Here is a 20677-nt window from a genome sequence, read left to right as displayed (position 1 = left end):
TTCTCGCTTTTCTCAGGCGATAATAGCCACAGACGACGAGGAGAATTCAGCGTAGCCTCTAATTAAATCTCGAAGGAAGAAAGAAAGAAGAAAGAAAAAAGAAAGCAGGCGAGCTCTGGCGGGGTTTCTTTGATAAGGTAGCCCCTTATCTCCGCGAGAAAAGGCTCGCCCTCAAGCACAAATCAGGGCAATTCAGAGAGACGGACTTGATCAGGTCATGTTGGAAGCCGTCGTGCCCAAAACAGCGGTTTATGCCGTGGTTTCTCATGGCTTTGAGAGCTCCACATTAACGCGGAGAGGTGGTGGGAGATCCTTTGTTTTCCTGGCGCCTCGGTTCACCATTCCGCTCCGCTGCTGCATCGCTCCTCCGGCACATTAAAAGTTCACCAGCACACCGTAGCTCAGCGAGAAAACACGCAACTTCAACTCGAGCATGCTTTATTTCATTTCTTGCTGCTCCTTGGTGGAATCCAGGTCCTTTTGCTAAGCTACTCCACGACGAGAGAGCGAGACAGCTGCAGCCGAGCAAAGATAACACACACACACACACACACACAAACTTGGGGGAAATCTGATCACACTTCGATCAAGAACAACTTTTCCCTTGCGGTCCTCTCATTACACACCGACTCCCAGCACTGAACACCAAGCAGAAGATAAAGCCATGAGCGCTCGCAGACAGACACGGTGCGTCAGCCTCTCAAAAACAACTGTTAAATGCATATCCGCATGCCAAACGATAAGCTTCTTGAAATACAGCGGACCGAGTACTTGTTCTGTCAGTTCTTGAGAATTGTACGCGATATCCACACGTGTCGGAAACGTAAAGCCACGTCCGCGGCAACATACGATTAAAAAAGCGTGTAAAGCCCGGCGCTGTACTCCTCAGCAGCTGCCCGTAGTTTCTGAACTCCGTCCATTCACACTGAACTCTCCCAGCCTGAGCTCCATGTTCCAGTTCCTCTGCTGACGTCACAGTAGGTTCACTCGCTCTTTAGAGGAAAATAGGAGTAGCAGCGGAGCGTCCGATTCAATTCACCAAACCGATTCTTTTGAACGACTCGATTCAATGAATCGAGCTGTCCGATTCGGCGATTCATTTTAACAGCACAGGCCAGTAGTGACTAGACCCATTTATTCAGTTATTTAGATTTGTACATTTATGCGGAAAAGAATCTACTTTTTACTCCTCAGTTACATTTAGTTACTATTTTTTGTGTTTAAGTTCATTATAATATGTAGTGACAACAGTTTTGTGATTGTTCTAACTTCTGAGCTTTACCTTTTCATTTTAGACCAAGAGAAGCACTTCATTACTCATAGATGCTAAATGTACTAATAAGTTCCACTGTAGGCCTATAAGTTACTCAGTTCTTGTTAGCTGGGTAGAAGCTGCTCAGTGAAGTATTTTCTTGGCCTGATATTGTGGCACATCGATTCAAATTGTTTTTAGAAAAGTATTTTCATACTTATTCCCGTGTTGAGTTTAGGCTCTTCTGCCCACCTCTGATCAGCAGACAGTTCATGATGTTAAAGGTAAATAGCTTTGTATGTAACAGTTTGAAATCAGAACTGCTTTGACTGGTAACATAAGAAACACACACACACACACACACACACACATCATCTAAAGCGCTTATCCTTCTGGGTCACGGGGAGGTCCTGAACAATATAAGACAACATTCATGAGAATTTTGTCTTGTCAGTAGCTCACATTAAAGGATAATTGCACCATTTTTGTATATAATATTTAAGATGTAAGCAAAGTCTTTCAGAGTGGTTTGATGTGAAATACTGAGTCAGAATTGTTTACAGAGCACTTTCAGAAAAAAAAGAAACTAAATAGTCACTGGGGTGGTAGCCTCAAGGGTACATCTTCAAAACCATTAGTTAGGGAAAGTGGCAGCAGAGATTTCATAAAAATAAATTGTGTTGAGTAGATACATGCTATATTATGTTACTTTACATTTTGTTGTGTTATGTTTTATCATAAGATACAATCTAAACAATCATAGCTAACTGAGGAATTTATGTAGCACTTGGCAAAGTGATTTTTTCCCTTCTCCTTGTGTCAAAATTGTGACTTAGTATTTCAAAATGATTTATTTTCTAAAGAATTTAGTATCTCAAATGTATGACGAAGTAATTTCTCAAAAATCTAAAAATATGGATTTTCATAGAATATGAATACTGTGACTACTACATACAAGTTTAAACTTGTATGTTGAAAAACTAAACATGACATAAATGACCAAATGGAAAGTTTCAAAATATTGACCGAAACAATGATTTATTTTGGTCATTAGGTTACTTCTGGTCACCCAGCATGGTCAAACTAGCATCTAATCGCTGGTTTGTTGATGACTAGCTTGTTTTTCTAGCAGGGTTGAATTAATATGTTGAAATAATTATTTATTTTTATCAAAATATTCACTTACTGAGTCAACATTACATATTTAGTATGTAAAAATCATTAGAAGCATTAGGATGCTTTCTAATGGAAATTGGTTTAAGTTTTCCATTAGAGACCACTAGTTTCCGGTAGGACATCTTTAGATTCCATTAGGAAACCATCAAATTCATCTGGAATCAGTGACAGGTCACCTGTTAAACCAGTAGCATCTTTACACTGTGATATCAACCTATCAGGAAAACAAAGAACACCATTACTGACTATTTGGGAGAACCTTTTAATGGTTTCTATATTTTTTTGCAGCAGGGAATAATGACTTACCGTGCTAATCACTTAGCATATTGAAAAAAAATAATCCAGAAATACACCTTCTTACACTCACTTTTCCAGACAGTAAGCAAGTTTTTCGAGAAAAGTAGTTATTATTTCGAGATATTTAGTCTATATATATCGACGTACTGCTGCCACGAACAGTGGAACAGACTAGTGGTCAACCGGAAAGCCAAGAAGACCTCGCGTGCAAGTGTGGATTAACACTGGAGACAAAACTGGACCTGTTTTGATATTCGTGTAAATTCCACCTCCTTCTAATCTCTCGTTCAGAGAAAGTCTGCTCACCCCAGCAGACCCGCTGAGCTCAAGCGGAGCGTCTTCCTCTTTGACTGCGTGATGACGTAAGGCTACGTAAGGCTGTGCGTCGGCGCTGAATTTCCTTTTTGTGTGAATACGAGCAGAACTTTTCGAAACAAAACCGTAGATGCCCAGCAGAGAAACCTGAAAGAACACGAGTGCGTTATATGAACGCTGCTCTGTGATGAAGATGTCTCTTCTTAAAGAGGTACCAGTGGACGCCTTTCCACAGGATTTTGCGTGGGGAGCTGCAACAGCTGCTTATCAAATCGAAGGTATAACGTTACTCCAGCTCCAGCTGACCCACGTCTCCAAGCCAGCCTTTACTGTTTACTCCGTAGTTCATAGAACCAATTTAAAGGGGAATTCCGACGAGTTTTCAAAATTCCTCCTTAATTCAGTGGTTGAGATGTGAACAGTCATTCAGAGTGGTTTGTTGTGAAATGGTGCATCATAGAGAAACATACCCTTGAGGATTTCTTTACAGTGGGGATGAAGAGGCAGGGGTTATGATGTCTGCAGCACAAATACAACCATTTTATTTAATATTCAAAATGACCAGTGAACCTACACACCTTCTACTACTGGTGAAATAGTGGTAAATTTGGGCAGAAAAAAAGTGTTCTTTGGGTATTATTTTGGCAAACAACAATGTAAACATGCAAGGTGTTCTTGAGCAGGTAGATTACCAAACTGTGCTGGACACCGGCCCTCCAGGACCAGAGCTGTGCACCCCTGTGTTAACCTCTTCAAAAGTTCCTGTCACCACCACTGTAAACAGTTCTGACTTGGTAGGTTTCTCTAGAAAGGAGCATTTCACGACTTACCAATCTGACTGACTCCATTTAATTATGCAGAGAATATAAAAACCAGAAGAATGTCCCTTTGCCTGTCATACCAAAGATATTTTATCCTAGAATTGCATTAATATACTGGGTTATGACATTTAAAGAAATGAACTGAATGAATGAAACTAAAGATTTAAAGTACAAATTATATGCTTCCTATGTCCTGTTTGAAGGCAAAGTATTATTTATAATCATTTTTCTAAAATGTCTTTTTGGTGCAGGGTGCTGGGACACGGATGGTAAAGGCCCCAGCATATGGGACACGTTCTGCCATGCTAAAGGCAGAGTATTTGAGGATCAAACAGGAGACGTGGCCTGCAACAGCTACCAGCTTTGGGAAGAAGACCTGAAGTGTATCCTTCAGTTAGGCCTCACCCATTACCGCCTGTCCTTATCTTGGTCCCGACTGCTTCCTGATGGAACCACAAATTATATCAATCCAAAAGGTACAGTATTATACACAGGGGTGGACAGTATGATGCTATTTATCATTATTGTCATAAACTGTCATTTTAGAGCACAATACACATTTCTGAGCATGTTGTGGATATCGTCAGTACTTGAAGAACAACTGCATGTTTGATTACAAAGAGAGCATTATTAGGTCTGTTTAACTGAATTTTGTAGTATGTAGTATGTGGAACGATAAATAAAAATCACTGTGTTCATAGTTTTTGACAGTATTGATGCATTCAAACCTCAGAAAACAGAAATATTGTGATGCATGTTATGTATTGGCAGAAGGTCTTGAAATATCAAGATGTTACATTTATGCCATAACACCCCTAACTGTACATTGAAAATAGATATCTGAAGAGTAGAGAAGACATGTGCTGTCCTGCATATTTCAATAGAAATAGGTGGTATGCACCAAATACTATAAATGTACACCAAAGACATTGTAAGGTTTATTAAAGCTACAACCTGTAATTTTTGGAGATTTGGATGATTCATCGTCAGGAAACCACTTCTCAAAAGAATTAATGAACTATTTTCTCTTTTAATCCGCAGGTGTTACATATTATAACAAAGTGATCAATGACCTAATTGCCAATGCTGTTATGCCCATGGTCACCCTGAACCACTTTGACTTGCCCCAGGCCCTGGAGAATCGTGGTGGATGGAAATCTCCAGAGATTGCAGATGTTTTTGATTCATATGCTAGGTTTTGCTTTAAGACCTTTGGGGACAGAGTGAAGCTCTGGATTACAGTGAATGAGCCTTACGTGTGTGCTAAACATGGGTACGAGGATGGCCTTTTTGCTCCAGGGCTCAGAGAGCCAGGGACCTCTGTCTACCTAGTGGGCCACAACATGCTGCGTGCCCACGCTAGAGCCTGGCATAGTTACAATGCTCATTTCAGACATCTCCAAGGAGGGAAAGTGTCCATAGCTCTTAATAGTGACTGGGCTGAGCCATTAGACCCGAGCAGTCCCGAGGATGTAGCAGCCACACAACGATACATGGACTTCATTCTGGGCTGGTTTGCCTGCCCTGTGTTCTGCACAGGGGACTATCCAGAGACCATGAGGACCAGGATTGAGGCCAGAAACCTGGAACTAGGGTTCTCTGAGGGCCCTCGGCTGCCAAAGTTTTCAGAAGATGAGCCCAACCCTTTAGGCACAGCAGATTTCTTTGCACTGAACTACTACACTTCACGCAAAGTGAAGGATACGAGTTCTCATCCCAGTGAGCTCAGTTTCAAAGGGGACCAGGGAGCAGAGGGTGTGATGGATCCATCATGGCCTATTTGTGGGCTATCCTGGCTCGCTGTAGTGCCAGAAAGACTGCGCAAGTTGTTAAATTACATAAAGGTACAGAGAGAGATGTTTACCCCACATTTTTTAATCCATGTATTTTGTATTTAGTCACTGAACACGGAACAAAATGTCACATCTCTTAAACAATAACTCTACAAAGAAGCAAACAACATTCTTAAATTTCAGTGAAAGTCAGTCTAAAGATTTCGCTATAAGTCGTTTTGGATCATTTCTATCGGCCCATTTATCATGAAACAATGTAAAGGACAGCTCTTATTTTCAAATGATGTAAAAAAAAAAACAACAGCAATGGAGATACAAGGTTTTGTTCCGACAGGAATGATTTACTTCATATTAGATACAGCTATTTCAAAATTCACAGCATTATCTTTACTGTTCTGAATCTCTCTCTCAGGAGACCTACAACAACCCCGACATCTACATCACTGAAAATGGCTTCTCACAGATTGGACCAGTTGAACTTGAAGACGCTGAGCGCTGCCAGTTTTATCAGGACACTCTTCAGGAAGTATCTGAAGGTCTTTCAATATCAGTGAATGTTACAAAAGCTTTATCAAATACTCATTATGCATCTCAATATGACAGGATAGGGTGGCATTAAAGTTTTCATTAATGAAGTTAATGAACATGTGTCATAATAAACATGAAAAAAACCAAGATTGTGGTGCAACATCAATACCAGTATACTGGTACAGGCAATACATTGCTCAGCACAAATTATACATGCTATACGAATAAACCGTTGTATGCAAGCATTTGGGCATCTCTGGTCAAATCAAGTTTTGTTCTAAGTGAAAATAAGTTCCCCTACATGAAACCCACTTCTGCACTCTTTAAATGTTTCTATGCTGAATTGAACATAATGGAGGAATTTGGTTTATTTCTTCCAATATAGTAAATCTAAACAAATAATAAATAGATATTGTGCACTAAAAATTGCAGAAAAATACCATATGTAAGTTTGTTCCCTGTAGAGGATATGCTGACTTATTTTCACATTAGAACAGGATTTCTCCACCACTGGGCCATGAAACATCCTCTTGGGCCAGTACTTATGGGGAGCAAGTGATCCATAGACAGCCATGGGTGGCTTTTTTTAATAAACATCAATGAAATAGTGAATCACTTTTTTAATAGAATGAAACAAAATCTTTTTTAACTTTTTCAAACAAATTACTCATCCACTTCTATGGCTGTTCACTTGGGGTGTTTAAACTTTTGCACAAGACTGTACAATTACACATTGTTTTATTTCTTTTCCATTCACTTACTTATCACCATGTCCCGCCTTGTTTTCCAGCTATCAGAGACGATGGTGTGAGTGTGAAGGGGTATTTTGCCTGGACACTCATGGATAACTTTGAGTGGGCAGAAGGCTTCAGAGCGCGATTTGGCCTCTTTCATGTGGACTTCTCCACAGCTGAGCTGAAGCGCACCGTTTACCGCTCTGGTACAGAATATGCAGCTGTGATATCCAGACATCGTACCCACATCAAGCTGGAAAAGACCTAAACACAGAAGTCAGTGTTCTGGAGGCATGTCTACACTGATGAGAACATTTTAATAGTAGTGAAAAAGGAAGAAAAAACAAAATCACACTTTTTAAATAATTCATAGTTTATGTGAGTAATAAAAATAAAAAAAATTTCATATTTACTCAGTCTGGCTTCAAACCAGCGCACTCAACAGAAACTGCTCTTATAGCAGTGGCCGAGAAGGTCCAGTCAGCAAGATCAGCCTATCTGTCATCTGTCCTGATTCTTCTTGACCTCTCGGCAGCTTTTGACACGGTCAACCACACAGTCCTTCTGGACGTCCTCACCAACCTTGGAATCATGGGCTCTGCGTGGAAGTGGTTCAAGTCCTATCTGGAAGATTGCTCATACCAGGTAACATGGAGAGGGTCCACATCCTCTCCACGCAGGCTCTCCACTGGTGTCCCACAAGGCTTCTCTTATCACTGTTATGCTGATGACACTCAACTAATGCTTTCTTTCTCACCCTCTGACACACAGGTTTCCAGTCGGATCTCGGCATGTCTGTCTGACATCTCTTCATGGATGGCAGCTCACCACCTGAAGCTCAATCCTAGGAAGACTGAGCTGCTATTCATCCCTGCAACTACAGGTCCCCATCATGATCTTGCCATCTCATTCGAGAACTCTCTGATTGTCCCATCTGTAGAGGCAAGAAGTCTTGGTGTGGTTCTGGATGGCCAGTTATCGTTCTCGACTCACATTGCAAACCTAACTCAGTCATGCAGATTTCTCCTGTACAACATCCGGAGGATCCGACCCTTTCTCACTCGAGAGGCCACCCAGGTACTAGTGCAGTCTCGTCATCTCAAGGCTTGACTGCTGCAACTTGCTCTTGGCTGGTCTTCCAATGTGGGCCATCAAGCCTCTGCAACTCATCCAGAATGCAGCAGCACGGCTCGTCTTCAATCTCCCCAAGTTCAGCCACGTCACCCCACTGCTGCGCTCCCTTCACTGGCTTCCTGTAGCTGCACACATCAGATTTAAAACCCTTATGCTTGCTTACAAAGCCAAAAATGGACCAGCCCCTCCCTACTTGATGGCAATGGTGAAATCTCAAACTGTACCATGAGCCCTTCGAGCTTCGAGCACAGCTCGACTTGACCTGCCATCCTTCAAGGCGCGTGGAAGGCAAGCATCAAGACTGTTCTCTGTGCTGGCACCCAGGTGGTGGAACGAACTCCCACTGGCTGTCCGTACAGCAGAGTCTCTCGCTGTCTTCAAACGCAGACTGAAGACTCATCTCTTTATACAGCACTTAAATGAGCACTGAATTAAGTATTGATTGTAATGTATTGTACAGCACTTATGTATTGTATTGTATTGCACTGCTCTGTGATTAAATCTGTTCCTTTTTCTCTAGGTGTCAATAATGACTTTCTGATTCTAGCAGTATCTGAGCTCAGGACTGGCTTTCTCTCTAACCTATTGGTAACCAGCAAAGATACTTTCTCTGGATAGACAAAGCACTTTTTGTAAGTCGCTCTGGATAAGAGCGTCTGCTAAATGCTGTAAATGTAAATGTAAATGTTTATGTGACTCACAGTTATATACAAATGTTTCCTGTGGTCAAATTAGGTAAAAGTCATTTTAAAACATCTCAACATATGAAGTCTGTGCTTTTTCACAGCTTGAAAAACATTGAAAAAACATCACATTTTGCTGTAACATTTGACAGCAAAGCAATGAATCATGAGTCAAATATATTTCTGTGCAAAGTTTGGCAGCACAAGTTTGAAAACTTTTTTAAATCACTTTCTGGAATAAAGTATATTAAGGTTTGTCTCTATTTGAGCTGAAATGTATGCTGTGAAGTGGGAGGACTGGAGAGTGACAGGGCTGTTTTGCTGATATCTACTGCCACAGTGTGGCACAAAATGGTATCACAAGTGTATAAGCTTTAAGTCAGTGGTCACCAACTCTGGTCCTGGAGATCTGCCTTCCTGTTGAGTCTAGTTCCAACTGCAATCTCCCACACCTGCTCCAGCTAATTAACTTCTTCAGAACTCCTTGATTAGCTGGATTAGATGCATTGGAGGTACGAAAGAGGGGATGGCATGTTAGATGCAGTTTGATGACCACTGGTTTAAGAAATAAAGCTCAGAGTTGTCACTACATTGATGAACAGGGGCTGTTTAGCCTACATAGTTTTACATATTCAAATATTTTTACAGTTTGGATTTTTAATGTTGTTTCAAAATAAAATGCCTTCCATTCCCCTCAGATCATAAAAAATGACCTCATAGTTTTATGGATATTAAGGGACAGTACATTCATTATAAATAAATCCATAATTCATTATAAATAATGACAACATAATTATTCACCCCTCCCCATACAAATCACATACTTACATAATTACTTTCATGCTGGTTTCACATCAAGCAAATGTATCAATATTTATTTAGACATGGTTGTCATATATACAGTGGTGTGAAAAAGTGTTTGCCCCCTTCCTGATTTCTTATTCTTTTGCATGTTTGTCACACTTAAATGTTTCAGATCACCAAACAAATTTAAATATTAGACAAAGATAACAAGTAAACACAAAATGCAGTTTATAAATTAACTGGTTTATCACATCTTTGGAAAGCTACACCCAGGCCTGATTACTGCCACACCTGTTCTCAATCACTTAAATAGGACCTGCCTGACGAAGTGAAGTAGACCAAAAGATCCTCAAAAGCTAGACACCATGCAGCGATCCAAAGAAATTCAGGAACAAATGAGAAACAAAGTAATTGAGAAAAAAGTTTATAAAGCCATTTCTAAAGCTTTGGAACTTCAGGGAACCACAGTGAGAGCCATTATCCACAAATGGTGAAAACATGGAACAGTGGTGAACATTCCCGAGGAGTGGCCAGCCGACCAAAATTACCCCAAGAGCGCAGCGACGACTCATCCAAGAGGTCACAAAAGACCTCACAACAACATCCAAAGAACTGCAGGCCTCACTTGCCTCAGTTAAGGGTCAGTGTTCATGACTCCACCATAAGAAATAGACTGGGCAAAAATGGCCTGCATGTTCCAAGACGAAAACCACTGCTGAGCAAAAAGAACATAAAGGCTCGTCTCAGTTTTGCCAGAAAACATCTTGATGATCCCAAGACTTTTGGGAGAATACTCTGTGGACTGATGAGACAAAAGTTGAACTTTTTGGAACGTGTATGTCCCATTACATCTGGCGTAGAAGTAACACAGCATTTCAAAAAAGGAACATCATGCCAACAGTAAAATATGGTGGTGGTAGTGTGATGGTCTGGGGCTGTTTTGCCGCTTCAGGACCTGGAAGACTTTGTGGTAAATAGAACCATGAATCCTGCTGTCTACCAAAAAATCCTGAAGGAGAATGTCCGGCCATCTGTTTATGACCTCAAGCTGAAGCGCACTTGGGTTCTGCAGCAGGACAATGATCCAAAACACACCAGCAAGTCCACCTCTGAATGGCTTAAGAAAAACAAAATTAAGACGTTGGAGTGGCCTAGTCAAAGTCCTGACCGGAATCTGATTGAGATGCTGTGGCATGACCTTAAAAAGGCGGTTCTTGCTCGGAAACCCTCCAATGTGGCTGAATTACAACAATTCTGCAAAGATGGGTGGCCAAAATTCCTCCACAGCACTGTAAAAGACTCATTGCCAGTTATCCCAAACGCTTGATTGCAGTTGTTGCTGCTAAGGGTGGCCTACCAGTTATTAGGTTTAGGGGGCAATCACTTTTTCACACGGCCCTGTAGGTTTGGATTTCTTTTTCCCTTAATAATGAAGACCTTCATTTATAAACTGCATTTTGTGTTTACTTGTTATCTTTGTCTAATATTTAAATTTGTTTGGTCATCTGAAACATTTAAGTGTGACAAACATGCAAAAGAATAAGAAATCAGGAAGGGGGCAAACACTTTTTCACACCACTGTATGTGATATTTAAGCTCAGATTAGTGTCTGAATTATGAATTTTCACCAATATTTTAATGGCTTCATGAATAGTGCACTTAAATTTCATCCCCTCTTAACTTATTCTGATCCGATTATATGTTCTATAGATACATTTTATCTCAGTTCATATATGTCAGTTATATTTTGAGCTGCAATGAAAGGCATTTCTACACCTGTTTCTGCAGATCCATCATGTGCGGTAAAGTCGCTTGTGAAGATGCATTAGTATGTTTAATTGTAATATTTAATCATATTCAGCAGTGGCTATGGGGACAGATGAGCCCATTTGCAGACGAGCACGAGACACACATTTGTATGTGACCAAAGTTAACTTGTTATATTTTGACAGGCTTTTAATGAAATATTCAACAACAAGGGAACTCATTTGCTTAATATAAATTAACTGAATAATTTAGCTGCTAATTAAGTATCTCCGTTATGAATTATATACAAAACTGGGAGCTTATGTCCTGAGCTTATATAGCACATACAGGTACAGGGGAGTTGACTTGTGGCAAATAATTAGCTACTCTATTACCCATCACCCTCATCTGCATATTCCCGCAAGTAAGTTTGTAATGAAATTGTTTCTGTGATAATCAGTTGAGGATGAGGATGATCTCTCTTTACCCTTGAGCTTCCTTATCACACACACTCCATCTCCAACTATCTCTCCTTCTAACTCGCGCTTTTTCCTCTCCTCACCAAACAAACACGAGGCCGAGAAGCACTCTTTTCCCTTCACCTTCACTTCCTTTTCTTCTTCATTCTCGGGAGAGGGAAAAAGAGCAGGAGGGGGACGTGAGGAGAGATGAGAAAACCATCTGCTCTGCTGCTTTCACTCCAGCGTTCAGCTTCCAGTGGTCAGCGTTCATGTCTCTCTTCAGTCTACAACAAGAAACAGTGCAGCAACCTGAGCAAGACACATACTGCTCCTCACTTCCTCCTCTTCCCTTTTTTTCTTTCATTCATTCTTTTTTTCTTTCCTTCTTTTTTCTCTTTCATTTGCTTCATTTTCTTCCTTTGTTGTTTTAATTTTCATTTTTTAATCTTTTTCTGTTCTATTTCCTGTATTCTTTTCACTTCTTCCTGTTTTTTTCTTCCTATTTTATTCTTTTATGTCTGTTTTCTTTGTTTCTTTTATCTTTATCTATTTTCTCTTTTTCTTTCCTTTTTTCTTCCTTTTATTCCTTCTTTCTTTTCATTATATTCTTTATTTTTACTTCTTCCTGTTTTTCTTTCTTTTCTTTTACTTTTTTCTTTTACTTTCTTGTGCTTTCTTTTCTTACTTTTTCTTTTTTATTCTTGCTTTCTTTTTCTGTTTCCCTTTTTATTGTTTTTTTTTGCTTCTTCCTAATTTCTCTTTCTTTCTTTCTTTTTCTTTCTTTCTTTTTTAATCTCTTTTTTGTATTTACTTTCTCTTTTACCTCTTTTCCTTCTTTTATCCTTTCTTTCAGAATTTATGTTAATCACATTGGTTTCGATTTGTCGTCTGTGAAATATGAAATAATCAAACATTTAAAAAATCTCATTGACCTATTTCTCCTCTCACTGCTGCTGGGAACAAATTTCTGCTCATCCTACCATGTGAGAGAGAGAGAGAGAGAGAGAGAGAGAGAGAGAGAGAGAGAGAGCAGGACTGAGACAGAGTGCCACATTGGATGGATAAGTGCTTCCAGTGGCATTACTTGTCCTTTGGATCCATAGTGTGACTTTTATCAATGCGGTAAGAAGCGTGACGTTGGAGTTAGAGAGCGATTTAGAGCCTCTTCACAAGTTTGAACATTGATTTCTGAGTTTGCGGGCTGCAGACAGAGAGATGGAACACTGAGTCGTGTGTAGGAGGACTATGTTTTTGCATGTTCTCATCACTAAAGATAAAATTTTTTACCAGATTATTTGGAAATAAATCAAGCTGAAGGTTTTCTCCTTATAAGACTGAGATCTAAAACACACTGCAGAACATCAGCTTCAGCTGCAGCAGTGCTGCTCTGATTTGATAGACTGAACAGATAAATAATAAATGAATAAATTAATAAAGACAGAAAGCAGAAGTGAAAAGACTCAATCACTGAGAAAATCACAAGACCAATAAAAGAAAACATCTGAGGTGGCGAGTGTAGAGACAGTGAGTGTAGACAGAGAATCCTCCTACTGTCCGTCTTTACCAGATACACACAGCAGACCTGCTACACTGTACTGCACTGATCATTACATCACCCTAAATACACACACACCTCTCCTCTCTTTCCTCTCTCCTTCTTTCTCTGAAGACTTTCTTTACTTCATTCTTTCTTTCTTTGATGACTTTTATTCTTTCTTTACGAATTTTCCATCTTTCCTTGAGGTCTTTCTTTGCTTCCTTATTTATTTGATGATGTTCTTTCACTCTCCTTCTTTCTTTGAGGACATTCTTTCATTTTTTCATAAAGCGTTTTCTTCTTTCCCTCTTTCTTTGAGGACTTTCATTCTTTCTTTCTCTCATAAAGGGTTTTCTTCTTTCCTTCTTTCATGGAAGGTTTTCTTCTTTCTTTCTTTCTTTGAGGACTTTCATTCTTTCCTTCTCTCAGTGTTTTCCTTCTTTCTTTGAGGACTTTTATTCTTTCCTTCTTTCATGGAAGGTTTTCTTCTTTCCTTCTTTCTTTGAGGACTTTCATTCTTTCCTTCTTTCATAAAGCGTTTTCTTCTTTTCTTCTTTGAGGACTTTTATTCTTTCCTTCTTTCATAGGAGGTTTTCTTCTTTTCTTCTTTGAGGACTTTTATTCTTTCCTTCTTTCATAGTAGGTTTTCTTTTCTTCTTTCTTTGAGGACTTTTATTATTTCCTTCTTTCATAGTAGGTTTTCTTCTTTGAGGACTTTCATTCTTTCCTTGTTTCATAGAGTTTTTTCTTTTCTTCTTTCTTTGAGAACTTTCATTCTTTCTTTCATGGAAGGTTTTTTTTTCTTTCCTTTTTTTGAGGGCTTTCTTTCCTCCTTTTTTGACGGATTTCTTTCATTTTTCCTTCTTTTTTGGCTTTCTTTCCTTTTTTGGGCTCCCTTTCTTTCTATTGATCCTTTTTTCCTTCCTTCCTTCTTTCCCTTTCATTTCCTTCCTTCCTTCATTCCCTTCCCTTTTCTTTCTTTCTTCCTCCCCCTCCCTTTCCTTCCTTCCTTTCCCTTCGTCTACTTTCCTTCCCTTTCCTCTTCTTCCTTCCTTCCCCTTTCCTTACTTCCCTTCCTTTCTTCCCTTCCCTTCCCTTTTCTTCCTTCCTTCCCTCCTTCCTGTTCATTGCTCATGCTTCCTCTCAGCATTCACTGCATCTCTTGTCTACAGCACTGATTAATCCGTGTTCAGGAAAGTATGAATACGTTAAACACATCTGTCAGTTACTTCAATCAGTTCCAGCCCTGAACTCTTCTGTAATGAATAGATGCACCATCATCATCCTCTTTATTACCTCTGGAGTAAAGATGGAATAACAATGCACTCTGACTAGTTAACATGCGCTCCTGTAACACCTGAATGAAGACATGATCCTGCTCGAACACTTGCGTGCCAGTCAGGGTTTGAATAATTCTGTTGAGACGAGTCTTAGGCGATTACATTCATTGTAAAAGAACATGACGGTGCTGACCCCTGCTGCTGTTAGTTCACATGAGGATGAGCCGTAATGCTAATGAGATTAGCACTTGGGCTACCCTACCTGCATAATATCCAAACACTTAATTTATGCGATTGTTATGCAAATACTTGATTAATATGTACACTAAGGCTATTGTACGTGCAAAACCTGTAAACACTGGTGAAATGAAGTAACCGAGTGTCTGTGTGTATCCCCCCTTATCATGTATGTGCAGAGAAGGATTAAACAGGTTAATAAGATCACAAATTTACTGCAAAAATTCTCACCAAAATAAATAAAGAAAAAGAGACACTATGCACTGTGGCTAAATATGAAATTGTAGTCCACAAACAGAATCCCCATGACAAATTACATGTTTGTTACTGACCTGCTTTATTCATATGCAACATAATTACCCATTTTCAATGCTAATATGACCGTGTATGTTATATAAAGCAGGATAATTAAGTGCTTGTAGCCTAATAGATGAGCTACTACAAAAATAATGAATTGCACCCATTTTCAGTATGTATGCTAAAGTAAGCAGCAGCGAGCAGCATGCAAAAGATGAATGTTACTGAAATAGGCCACTTGGTGTGCAGAGTTCCATAAAGCGCATACAGGCTTCATCTAAATCAGAATACAAGACAGTCTTTTGCCACAAAACAGAATGAATTAGACTAGTCTTCTCACTTTGCATCCGCGGCAGCCTTGAACTCCACCACTTTCAGCCATAACCTCATTCTGATACTGCAGCGCTGTTGTCTTTTCATCCTCGGCGATACCAATCTAAACAGTGCATTAGCCTTAGAGTTCAAGGTTGCTTGCAGATGCTTCATTACATTTTCTCTGCCTTTTTTTGCCATGAACAGCGTGCACCTGTGTGTATTTGCTGGGGGTTGTATTAAAGGTAAACTCTTATGAAGGTATATATAAAGGTTCCTAAATAAATAAATGTTCCTAAATCATTCTTGGCTTGTATGTTCAAGGAAAAACTTAAAGGGACCATATCACCAAAACTGAATTTGTCTCAAAAAATGTGTTTTTTTTAGATTAAGTCCTCTTGGACGGCTTTACTATACAATCTTGAAAAAGATAGTTCTTTTGCATAAGGTTCGTTAGAACCATGAACATGCTTTAAGATTGAAAGGTTCTTTGCATGGTGAAACAGTTCTTCAGATTGAAGGAGAATGTGCTGTATTTGGTTCTATACAGAACCTTTTTTGAAAAGGGTTCTGCTATTGTTACAATATCAAGCTTGACAAAAAGGTTCTATATAGAACCATCTACAGAACATTCTCCATCAAACTGAAGAACCCTTTCATGATGCAAAAAAACATTTAATCATACAAAGGGTTCTTTTAGAGTTCATGGTTCTATAAAGAATAAAGAAGAATTTTCTTTATCAAAGAACCCTTAAAGAACCCTTAAAGTGAGAGTTCATTACTATAGAACAGAATTCACAATTTTTCATCCAAAACACAGGTTTTCTCAGTATATTGGAAAAAGAGATTTGTGTAGGATGTGCCGGGCACTGGTGACAGCATAAGTGTAGCACCCGAGCCCCAAACGCAGACGGGGGAAGCAGCATGAGCCTGTGTTACCGATGCTAAAATAGCATCAGCTGCCTCTCGTTATGGGCAGCAGGAGCACCTGAGCTATGAGAGAGAGAACTTGTTGCTCGAGCCCTCACATCCCATTGAACATCGAACGTGAGGGTAGTCTGGCAGATGTATTGCTAGATGTTAGCACTAGAAGCTAGCGATAGCTTAATGAGAAGGCCTAAACAGCTATACACACAACCATGCAGGTTTATTTCGGCTCATTAAACCTCACTGACGCAAGTTTAGAGAATAAAGCCTTAAGTCTGAGCTAGTAAATCTGTATTTTTGTGTGAGGAGCTGTTAGCTTAAACTACTTTTAATTTATATCCTTGTTAGCACTAAAGGATATCGCTAGAAGCCTAAACCACCAGCAATTCTGGCTCACTGACACTGCACTGAGTCAAGTTTAGAGGACAAAAACTCAAATCTGAGCGAGTGACATCGAGAAACTGTTTCTGGAGTGACAGAACGATGATCTCTTTCTGATCTGCTGCATCTCAAATATAAAATCAGCATGCAGGGTAGTGGGGAAGGGATGGGGGTTACAATTTGCATAATTGTTCATATTCATAGATCTTCGCATTCTTGATGAGTGTTGAGGTTCAGACATGCTCCTATGCCATTTTAGTAGTTTCTTGGGCATAACTACAATACATAAAAACACTTAACACATGAAAATGTATTAGTACGTGAACATACAGTCCACATATGGAAACTAAACTGCAAATCAGCTGCTTTGAATTTATTTTGTGATGTCACAAATTCCAATGCATTTGCATGTATCCACCTACAACAGTTTAGCTCTGCTCATTAACGCTGAAGTTATAAGGAGTGATTCTGTCTGGACTTCTTTTTGAAAGAGATACAGGGCAGATAATCAGAGCAGAGGTTATTTACATATATCAGTCTTAAAGTCACAGTAACAAAAACAGTTTATTCCTTCCTTTTTCTTCTTCTTCTTTTTTTTTCTTTTTTCAATTTTTCCCCTAATTTAGTCATGGCCAATCACACCCACACAGAAAGTGTCAATTTTGCTCTCTTGCACTCCAAGCCATGGATGGCTGTGGCATTAACAGGGATCGACAGCCATCTCCACATGAAAGGGCCAAGATTTAGATCATTTAGGAGTCTGTTTAACTCTAAGGTAGCCCAAAACATCAATGTTTAAAAAAAAAAAGAAAGATCCCTTTTGCTGTGTATCGAGTGTTTTTTTCACTGACTAGCTCTTTTAAAATTTTGGTACCACCTCGCCTGTAGTTGGTGGAGGATCTGGAAAATTTTACCAGGAGTGGCAAAGTTGTGGCAAGGAGGTTCAGCAGGGTGGCAATATATATGTGCGACCGAGGAGTGTGGCGGGGGGTAGGGGCGGAGGTTTGGAGAGAGGTTGGACTGTTTTTCTGTTGATCACCGATAGCAAAACAACTCTTTTTTTTAAAGACGCACCCACACAACAGCGAGGTGGAAGCCAAATGACATGGTAGGAATTTTGGGGTGCCACACAAGATGAAAGCACCTTTTTTCTTCATTTTGGACATCATAAATTACAAGAAAAATGTAGGATATGGTCCCTTTAATTGGTATAGAACCTTTCTGTGGAGGTTCTTTTAACTTTAAAAAGGGTCTTCACAACCGCACATCAACTTTACAAAAATAGTTTGTTAAAGAACCATCCATTTAAAGGAACCCAAAGTGGTGTCTCTATGGCAACTCTCCAGAGAACTATTTTTGGTACCTTTATTTTTAAGAGTGAGCATGAATGTATTTTGGGATAACAGAGTAACAGCCGTAACACACACTCAATACAGTAGGTTTTCAGAGGAAGAGCAAAAGGTGAGCAAGACACTCAAGTGCATTCAGAAGCTTGACTGCTGACTGTTTGAAATGTAGCGAATAAGCACCCTAATGACACAATTACGAGGGATTACAAGTGAACACGGCATATAGTTTTAGCAGCTCGCTCAGTGTTGAATGTACGTTTTCAGTTCCATTTACAGCAGAATAATGGGCACTTGCTGTGAACCGGCACCACTGAAGAGGCTCAACGAGGCCTCCCTGGGGTCGCAATAATCACAGCATTACATTCTTACACTCGTACTGCCGCAGTCTTTGTTTATATCACGACTGGTGTCATGCTAAAACCCCCTCATCAGGCTCCTCTAAATGGCTGCAAATACTATCATTCTGAGCACATTGCTCTTCAGGAGAAAAATGGAGGCTCTTCTTTGCGAAGCATGTGGAGAATCTGAACCATGCAGTCACAAATTAGATAAATCCAGATCCTGTTAAGTGTAATAACAATGTCAGCTGAAGTGCGCTAGTAATGCACTACTTCCTTATTTGTTTAACTCTCAGACGATGCAGTCATCTCCGGCAAAAACAAAAGTAAGGCATATTTATATTAATTATTTCTCATTCCCAGCTCATTAAATAAAGTGTAGAAATTCTGCTGAAAGTGCAGGTTTGAATCAATACCTTTGAATAAACTGAATCAATACCAGTATAAGAGGAGAGGTTTTTTATGGTGACTTAACTATCTACAGTACTGTGCAAAAGAGAGCAGCCTTCATTTACTTAATTTAATTTCTGCTCAAAATGGCCATTAAGTACAAGTTATTCATTTTTTGGGAGATATGTCTGAGGAGATTAGATGTAAAATAATCCACTTGCATAAGGAAGGGGAAAGTTGAAGAAAAATAAGTGAATGAGCTTCAGTGAGAAAAAAATGAGAGCAAAAGAGTTTCCAAAACAGTACTTATTTATAATCATATATATCTTCATATATACACATTTATAGTGACAAATGGACTCCTAACAAAGGTGCAAGACCTCATAGACCATCAAAACTGTCAGATAAACAGTACTTAAAGCTTTCATCTTTGAGAGAGAGGAGAAAATCCAGTCTTGCTTCAGATCTGAAAAAAAAATCCACACACTTTAAAAACTGATTCAGTGTTTTAATTAAATAGAGTAAATAACCAGGTTCAGTTGAGTTCACTGAACTTAAAAAATAAATGAACAGAATATAACAGATTACTGTTCTGGTAACTTATTTTAAGACAATCAGGCACTTAAAGTTTGAATAATTTGAAGTGTTTTTTTACGGTGCAGCTGTTTCTGTCCATCCTTCTACTGTGAGAAGACAACTCAACACTGAGTCTGAAAGGATGTGTAGCTGTCAAGACGCCCTTACCGAGAAAAGCAAACAGAAAGAAAATTTGCAGATCAAACAAAGACGTTGCTGGTGTTCTCTAAACAATGGACTGACCACCCCAGAGTACAGACCTCAACATCATTCAATGTGTTTGGGATTACTCAGATTGTGAGAGGCAAAAAATGCAACCAATTTATAAGACTGAAATTTGGATATGTGGAAAAAAATCCCTATAGATTTTGTTGAGAAACTGAAAGCAAGTTTCCTATAAAGAATGGAAGCTGTAATGAAGGGAAAGGATGGGTTGTTTAAGGTCTGTTTTAAATGGTAAGGGTGGTTTCTAACTTTTTCCACTGTACTGTACATAACTAATTATGTAATTACATAATTAAATGTAAATAGTACAGCAAATCTACAATAATAACTAGGCTTCTAAAGGTTAAATCTAAGTGTGTAAAAATGCATCAGTGCAGTAATCAGAAGGTGGGCGACTGACCTGCATCAAATATGGCATGCCAAAATGTATTATTTACAAACGTTTTCATTTTTGTCCAACACTGAATTTTGTAGGTTGTTTTCAAATATAAAATAAAAAAGCTGTATAGTTTTTATTGTCTATATTCCACTACTGTGTAAACAGCTGGTCACATCTGGCCACATCTGCGTATTCAATGTATTTTGAAAAATGGTCACATAAAAATACTCAATCAACTCACAAATATTATGATGCACTGACTCGCTTCCTAAAAATCATAATTAAATGCATCAGCGTGAGGTCGGAGGTCTACACCCCTGCTTAAATATAAATGATTATAACCAATCATTATAGAGCCGTCTTGCCATTCCCCCATTATGGAGCGTTTGAGCAGAGCGAGTGTGCCATTATGTGTAAGTGGGAGTCCATTGGCATGCAGGTCCTCACAGGTAAGCGACAGTCATCCATACAGCTGACACGAGGAGCTATCAGCGGAGACACAGACTGATTTATGGGCGAGGGTGCCATGCCAGCGGGGGTGTCCTGGAGCCTGGAGCCGGGTGCAGCTGAGAGGAGATGGATGCCACCCCGCTCTGCGAGCTCTGGGGTGGCCGTCGCAAAGGAGGGGGCAAGGCTGAATCTCTAAAACCTAGACAAGAAGAATGGGCACGCTGGCTGAGAACGGCTCCAGAGGTGATAGATAGG

The 20677-nt window shown here is 39.5% G+C and overlaps 1 protein-coding gene across 3 annotated transcripts; it reads left to right on the top strand.

The window, feature by feature from the left end:
• The first annotated feature begins 3102 nt into the window (after nucleotides 1-3102).
• gba3 (glucosidase, beta, acid 3) lies at nucleotides 3103-8014 on the top strand. 3 transcript variants are annotated; one of them, XR_005008769.1, is made up of 7 exons: nucleotides 3103-3318; nucleotides 4113-4337; nucleotides 4903-5705; nucleotides 6067-6190; nucleotides 6973-7192; nucleotides 7334-7561; nucleotides 7688-8014. XR_005008769.1 is itself a non-coding variant. In XM_036597712.1 (5 exons), the coding sequence occupies exons 1-5, from the start codon at nucleotides 3228-3230 to the stop codon at nucleotides 7182-7184; spliced, it is 1455 nt and encodes a 484-aa protein (XP_036453605.1). In that variant the 5' UTR covers nucleotides 3103-3227; the 3' UTR covers nucleotides 7185-7644. The 3 variants fall into 3 exon arrangements, 1 of the variants encoding a protein (XP_036453605.1); XR_005008768.1 differs by having other exon boundaries at nucleotides 6973-7561; XM_036597712.1 differs by lacking the exon at nucleotides 7688-8014 and having other exon boundaries at nucleotides 6973-7644.
• Nucleotides 8015-20677: the final 12663 nt, after the last annotated feature.

Source organism: Colossoma macropomum, unplaced genomic scaffold (assembly GCF_904425465.1).
Source record: "Colossoma macropomum unplaced genomic scaffold, Colossoma_macropomum, whole genome shotgun sequence".
NCBI lineage: Eukaryota > Metazoa > Chordata > Actinopteri > Characiformes > Serrasalmidae > Colossoma > Colossoma macropomum.
Note: the sequence above shows the minus strand (reverse complement) of the source record. Positions and strands in the feature narration are given on the sequence as shown.